Below are 7578 nucleotides of genomic sequence, written 5' to 3'. Positions count from 1 at the left end.
CCCTTCCAAATTTTAACTTTTCAGTCGAGTTTTTGGGGGGATTTACAATGCTAAAAGAATTAAAATTACCCAATCAAATTGAAAAAAAAAAAAAAAAAACACCCTTCTGGGGGGATTTACAATGCTAAAAGAATTAAAATTACCCAATCAAATTGAAAAGAAAAGAAAAACCCATTCTGCTAACCAAATACCATCCAGTTGCTTTCGATACAAACCAATAGCTTAGAGAAAATGCACAGTTTTATTAAACATTTTGTAAATGATCGAGTTACAGAATTATTGGCAATGCTAACTGTGGTTCCAAAAACCAAGACCCCCCCTAAATATGGTGCTACGAACTGTTAATTTACGATTACTAATCATCAGATCAGTCCTAAATCTTTTTACAAAAATGTGCAGGCATATATACTGCAATCTGCTACAAGCAGGTTCATCTCATGCAGTTGACATAATTTGGACATTCAAGGTTCAACCATGTCATGGTAAGCTGGAGCACAAAACTGAACTTCAAAAGATTTACCAACGGCGGCGCTTAGAGATCTGGAGCTACACAAGTCTACAATTACAGCTGAATGAACAGTTCACGCTACGGACTCACCATCCTGCCTGAGTAACTCCTGCACAAGATTACAACTCATATAAGCATCAATCCAATACTTTAGTCTAGCATCGTGGACAAATGGATGTGCATATATGGCAAATTGAAAAACAAAAACCTTTTTTGGTTTTGAGAGTCTCTCTTCTAGTTGCTATGGTGATTTTCATCACCAGCAGACCATAATACCCCATGTAAATTCCAAAAAAACAAGCCACCTCTTGAATGGATAATGTCCATTTCTTTAGAGGCCCCGGGATTAGAAATGTCATAGTCAAATTGATGCTATTCCCTCTTATGTTATGTCCAAGGAAAAGTATTTTAGCTGTTATGCATGGATTACATATTTTTATAACCTCCCTGACCTCTGGAATTGAACATAGAAATTGCAGAAATGAAATAATTTTAAAACTAAAATTACCGATTTAGTGGCAGCGATGAATGCTCGCTGCCTTCCCTTCTTTTCTTGTACGCACTCTCCACACCAACTCGAGAAATCTTTTTGATATTTCCTGATCTCTCTGAAGACCGAACTGTATAGAGACAACACAGTGCATTTTGAGGATATAAAATGCCTTATGATTGCAAGTAAAAGTAAAGTTCAATGTGAGAAGCCTATTACTCCTTCAATCTCTCATATAGAAGTGTAACCAAGTTATTTTTTTAACTGATGTCATGCGATATAAGTTTTACATGCAAAAAAAAGAAATACCTTCTGCACCACAGGAGTAAATTGATCCTATGACCAGATGTTGTGGCCCTAACACCATGCCTATGACGACCAAGATGAAGCACAGCTCTACCAGGAACATGAGAATAATCAAAAATTTCCTGCTTCCAATGAAAATGCTCCATAAAAAATACAGAAAAAAATAAAACTCGATGAAAAATTAGAGCTATTAACAATACAGAATTGCAAAAATTCTGCACTAAGAAACCATCTAGCCTGGTCGTGAATAATAGAAAGGGAAATACTGGTTTTTAAGGGATCAGAATATAAATAACAGATGACACATTCTAATTTCAAAATTCAAGTGAATGTTAGCAATTTAATTGGCTTAGCCATCCGCATGCCAAATGATTCTAAATGATCAAGTGAAATAGAAGTGACCACAAATCTAAGTTTTCAATTTTCCAGATGAAAAGAAGTCAGATAAAAAGGAAGGGACATCTTTTGCCATCTTCCTGACAAATTGAGATAGAGAGTTTCGGGAGAATAAAGATTCAACAATTACCCCCACACCCAACAAGAATAAAAATTGGAGGGGGGGAGGAAAAAATAAATTCAAAATGGGAAAACCCTGTTCAGCAATATCAGCTGACGCTATCCTAGGTCTTTCAAGTTGGCAAGCATATAAATTGGAAAGATTAAACATAATAAAAAAAAAACTATTCAGCGTAACTGAGTAATATGACATCATATAGTCACAAAATCAGTCAAAAGTGACATCAACCAATTTGACATGCTGTGTGTACCGAACTGATAGTATCTACTTTTCTCATCCTGATTAGAAATCAAAGTCTTGATGTAGAGAAGTCATAATGATAGCTATAATAGGCACGAATGACAAGAGCTACAATCTGGAACAGCTGCAAATCTTTCAACAATCTGATGATTAAAGAATAGTCTTATGATTGACAACTTATACATGCAAACAAACAAAATTATTTAGAAGGAACAGCGTACAAACATGGAGAATTAAAAACAGAATCCAATGGCTGTCTGGTCACAAGCATAAATCTAAGGAAAGTTTTCCTTCTAAAGATAGATATGTTCCAAGTCTTAGCTTTGTATTGTGCCAAACTACTTAAAAAAGTATTCCACATTAAAGACTAGCATACCTCTGGCTTACTTCCAGTATTTACATGTTTATCACATCGTGTGCCCCGGAAAAACAATTCTCCTCCAGAAAATTGCTTGCCCAAGCAAACATTCAAAGTTACTTCAGAGTCATCCACGTGAAAGCCTACAAATATAAAATTATATGTAATTTAGACTCCACAGTTTGACAGGTTGTGCAATTAAATACAGGTGCATCTATGTTGTCTTTTCTATTTTTCCTTTCTTTGTGTGTCTGCATGTATAATTCTCATTAATGAAGTTAAATAGAGACTTTGACAAGAAAGATATATCTATCTACGTGGAACTATGAATAAAAGAATACAGAAAAAGTGAACTTAAGAAAATTCATACACCTAATTTACCAGGTTGGTGACAGTCGTAAACTTCATGGTTGATGGACTTAAGAAAATTAAACAGCAAAATACAATCACTTTCTAAATTATTCAACACCAACAAGGAGAGTGGCATGACAATCTTTATGCCAACCAATGTCTAATACACAAGTGCAAATACATCAGCTAAGATCTAATATAAGCACCTTTACAGCACACACCAAATGGCCATGAAAATGGCCACGAATGACCACAGCATGGTTCACAGATAGACCAGATGAAGACAATACAAGCACATTATTAATAAAAAAAAAAATTTTGGAGCATACACAGTACACCTATTGATGCAAACACATTCGCAGATTCAAGCTAGACCACGTAGTAGAATACAGACTGCAGCTAATATAGCCACACTACAGCCCACAGTCAAGCATGTTTAGAGTCACAATGTCAGAAAATGTTTGACCAACCTACAAGCCACAAACCACAAACCACTTGGTGATGCATGGTGCAAAAAAAAATCTAAAAAGAAAGCAATAGAAAACCTTCACAAATATTAGTTGACAAAGGAATACAGTGAATAAGGCACGCACCCAAGTCAACATCCCAATCTTTGCCATATTCAACAACAAAACCATGATGAGAATCCAGATTTGCCCCACCAACTTCACGGAAAAAAACTGCACAGGAGAGGGGGGCAGGGAAAATGATCATATAATCTGTGTTATTTTGATGAATTAAAATACAGAAAAAAGATCAAACTTCCAGGGAACATATGATGCAGCTTATCTGGTATCAGCACATATGTGTCACCTTTAGATATAGGACGGATAAAACCATTCATAAGCTTGTCAAGCATTGTTTCAAGGCCAAAATCATCAAGAACAGCTCCATATTTGTTCATTGTATTTGGTCGCATGATTCGAAATTTTGTATCATTAACCCATGCCTCAAAATTCTCAACCTGGAAAATTACATTAAATAAGAATGCAAGAGAGTAGATGAACATCTGGCGTACAAGGCATTTTTCTTTTCTTTTCTTTTCTTTTCTTTTTTAGAGGGGCAGGGGGGTGTTTCAAGTGTGCATGCAATTACATGTTGTGCTATTCACCTCTGCTACTAGTAATTCGCAAAAGCGTGGCTGAAGCATCTCAAATGTGAGCACACCAGGAGAGGGTTCTGATATTATGCTTCTAAGGCTTTCTTCTGTGTTATCATTGATTGCTTTCATAAAGGACGGGACAAAGAAAGTTACAGGGTGCATCAAGTATAACTCTCTTTTCAAAGGCTGCACAAATATGACAGAGGATATGAGTAAGGCAGACAGATTTTTACTTGATGGCAGCATTCATGAAGTATAAGCATAAAAATCAACTCCTAAGTACCCAACTTCATTTCTTCAAAACTCAGAATTTGCATCTTAGACAGAGAACAAAAAGATTGTATATACAACACAAAATATCTCAGTCTATTCACCTCACTACCATCTTCAGACAGACCTAACCTCTCAGCATTTTCTCGCTCTTTGACCACTTTCAAGAGATGAATGCTCTGAAAAATGCCTTTTTCCCTATGTTATATAATCTTCATAACAAGCAATCTACAAATTGTCAAGAGATAGTCGCAAAACAATTCATATCAATTATTAAGAAGAAAAGAGTCACAAGAATCAGTATTGCTGATAACCAGTAGCATTCTACATGTCAGAGAGCACTAATTTGAGCAAGCAGAAATCTCAATTTTCATAAGAAAGGCTTCTCTTATTTTCCTAGAAAGGAGATGGACAACGCGGCAAGTAATAAAAGGGGAATACCACAAAATGACCATTTAAAAACTTCTTGCAGCCCTGCCTCCAGCCAATGAGCACATAACTTCAGTGAGGAGAAACAGGGGAAAACAAACTTAAAACCCTACAGTCCTCCACCTCCACACTAGTAGAGTAGGAAAAGGTAAACAGGTGCTATCATGTCTCATACCTTATAATGTGATATTATCTTCTGCCTGTATTCTCTATGTTTCTGTGCCTGATAAAGACATCAGAATTAAAAAAAAATAAACAAAAAAAGTTATCTGGTATTCATAAGCAGTTATTTACCTCATCTTTATAAAATATAACTACAGTGGACCACAACCAGAAATATCATGCCATAAAAATGCATAATGCAACCTTCCCACATCAATGCCCCAGAAGAGAGGAACCCTTCCCAACCTTGGAGTAAAAGATATTCTCAAAAACTCATCCCAATCCCCAAGGAATTCTGGAATTATAAACACTAATCCCAAGTATCAGCATTATTTTTTTAAATAAGTATAGAGTCCTATTATTAGGTTACGTTCAGTTACTGCTCAGCCAATGTTTGAACCTAGCAAATTTTCCTTCGTTCCAGTAACTAGGAGTATTTTGAAATTTTCCAAAATCTGATAGAAATCATATGCAGAACCTGTCTACATTTCTTGGGTTGGCTTTATATATGTTTCCGTGGTTTATTTTGAAACACGGAGGAGCATCCCAGAGGCTACAGGCTCTGAGCTAATTGAAGCAGAAAAAAATGAAAAACTTACATAGCCACTTTAGCATGCCAAGAATAATAGCACTCCTAGGAGAACAAAAAACGTAAAAGAAGGGTGACGTGAACTGATTTGAACATGCACAACAAGAGCACATTCAGCAGCATTGACCATGTTGAATTGGTAAAAGATAATTTAGCAACAAAACGACTCAAAGTTCAGCCCCAAACAGAATAGAATGAAAATGCAGCCAAACCCAACTAATTTTTCTTTCTGAACTGAAACTCAAACAGTTTGGAATTGGGATTTGATTGAGTCGTTACTTGATCTCATCATGTTATCAGTATTCCTAATTTGGAGGTTTTTTTACTTACAAGACAAATTTAATCTTCTATACGTAATCTCTGTAATTCCAGAGTGAATTGGTTTCAGAAATTACAAAAGTTTCTTCCTCCAGAGTCTAAGGGCATTATCGTCATTTTCCAAAGCCATATGCCCGTTAGAAAATTGAAAATTGAAAATTGAAATGAAGAGAAAGCAAAACCCTAGCAATGCAGTTTCACTTTCCTTTATCTTCCAAAGGAAAGAGAAATCAAACAGGATTTTCAAAAAAGAATAAAATCAGAAAATCAAACTACTCGAAGCTGCGTTAATTCGAACATTACTCTGGTTCGCTCTCCATGAGGCAAATACTTCAATAGAATATCTCTCATGAACTTCACTTTATCTTCTCTGCTATCACTAAGCATATTAGGCGGCAAGTATTTCTCCAGCGACCTAAAAACCGAAGGACTGAAGTCCAGTTGTAGATCTTCATAGCTCTCTGGCATATGATCCTTGTTAGGGTGTAATCTCAGCCTCTGACTCGGCACCATCACTGAAGCTGTTTTTTTATCATGTGACACCACTCCGTTTCCTTCGCCGGTCACCGGAGGCGATTCCAGGCGATCTCCTGACATGCTGAAGGTCAGACTGTGGAGGTTTGGAGAGGGTTAGCGCTTTGCTTCACTGCATGGAGGGTGAAACGGTAATTTCGAAGATAAACGGTGTTTGTTTGGTGGTGCCGGTTATGAACGTGAAATGAGAGTTTTTTGTGTTGCTGTGAGGATAAAATTGAGTTACTTATCCTCTTTCATCCATGTCATAACTCAATTTTAGATTTCCTTTCAAATTTACGTTTTTTTTTTAAAAAAAAAAAAAAAAAATTGAATATAATAATAATAACAACAACAACAATAAAGACTAGGAACTTTGAAAAAGTAGGCTGAGAATGATTTCAAATATATAGAAGAATCAAACTGGAGTTTAGAACAAATATGAAAGTCTAATCGTACTCCATTGTACTAAAGTCTAAAAAGACAATCTATATTCAGGTCAAATTAAAATTATTATTGGATGAATCTGTATAAAAATTAAGTTCATGGAATTAATTATATTTTTAATAGGTCAATTTGATTTAATCATGAGCCAAATTAAAGGTTTGATTATGTTTAAGAACTAATTTGTGTCAAATTAAAAGATTTAATTTGGTATCATGACTTAATTATACTTTTAATTGGTCAAATTAATTTTGTTATGGACTTAATTGATGAAAAGTTAAGTTCGGAAGCCCAATTTAGGCTTAATCGAGAATATTGAAATTTTAAAGGACTTAACTTAATTTTTATGAAGTTAATTGATTAAAATCAAGGATAAAATAATAAAAAAAAATCAAAGTTTAGAGTTAGTTATGAGTCAAATTGAAAAAAATCACAATCAAGAACTTTTTTGAAAAAGATGTTAAACTTTGAGGACCTAATATGGTTGCAAATAGGGGTGAAATTGAAGCAAATTAAAAGTTCAATGGTCAATTGAAGATCAATTTGCATAAATTCAAAACCAATGATCAAAATGAAAGGCATTGAACTTTAGGGTTGATATTTGAATTTTGCAAGGGTAAAATCATATAAAATTAAAAGTTTGTAGTCAATTAGGGATGCAATTAAAAGAAATCAAAATACAAATGACTAAATTGAGTTTTAGTCCAATCCCAAATTAAAACCCTAAGGATGTCAAAACAGTGTCGTTTCATTTAAATGAAATGATGTGTTTTGACCAAACAATTTGTTTTGGTACAAAACAACGTTGTTTTGACCAACACCAAAAATAAGGGGGTGCCAAACAACTTGTCATCTAGTCATTGTTCATCATCTTTAACTTTTTGTACCTGAAAAGATACTTGGGTACTTATTTTTCAAAGGCATTTAATGTTTCATTTCTTCACCAAACAAAACATCACTCTCATGGCCGCCATCGTTCTA

At 34.9% G+C, this 7578-nt stretch overlaps 1 protein-coding gene across 4 annotated transcripts; it reads right to left on the bottom strand.

Annotated features, from left to right (window-relative positions):
* Positions 1-218: 218 nt before the first annotated feature.
* On the bottom strand, positions 219-6404 carry LOC118046275 (2-oxoglutarate and iron-dependent oxygenase domain-containing protein CP2). Of its 4 annotated transcripts, XM_035055100.2 has the most exons (10): positions 5944-6404; positions 4747-4794; positions 4247-4321; positions 3882-4058; positions 3584-3734; positions 3364-3450; positions 2438-2562; positions 1308-1426; positions 1017-1128; positions 219-617 (listed from the first exon to the last, which is right to left on the bottom strand). In XM_035055100.2, exons 1-10 carry the CDS (start codon positions 6235-6237, stop codon positions 582-584), a joined length of 1224 nt encoding a protein of 407 aa, XP_034910991.1. In that variant the 5' UTR covers positions 6238-6404; the 3' UTR covers positions 219-581. The 4 variants fall into 4 exon arrangements, with proteins under 4 accessions (XP_034910991.1, XP_034910992.1, XP_034910994.1 ...); XM_035055101.2 differs by lacking the exon at positions 4247-4321 and having other exon boundaries at positions 5944-6403; XM_035055103.2 differs by lacking the exons at positions 3882-4058; positions 4247-4321.
* Positions 6405-7578: the final 1174 nt, after the last annotated feature.

The sequence above is a fragment of the Populus alba genome, chromosome 12, assembly GCF_005239225.2.
Source record: "Populus alba chromosome 12, ASM523922v2, whole genome shotgun sequence".
Lineage (NCBI taxonomy): Eukaryota > Viridiplantae > Streptophyta > Magnoliopsida > Malpighiales > Salicaceae > Populus > Populus alba.
This window is presented reverse-complemented; position numbering and strand designations above follow the sequence as displayed.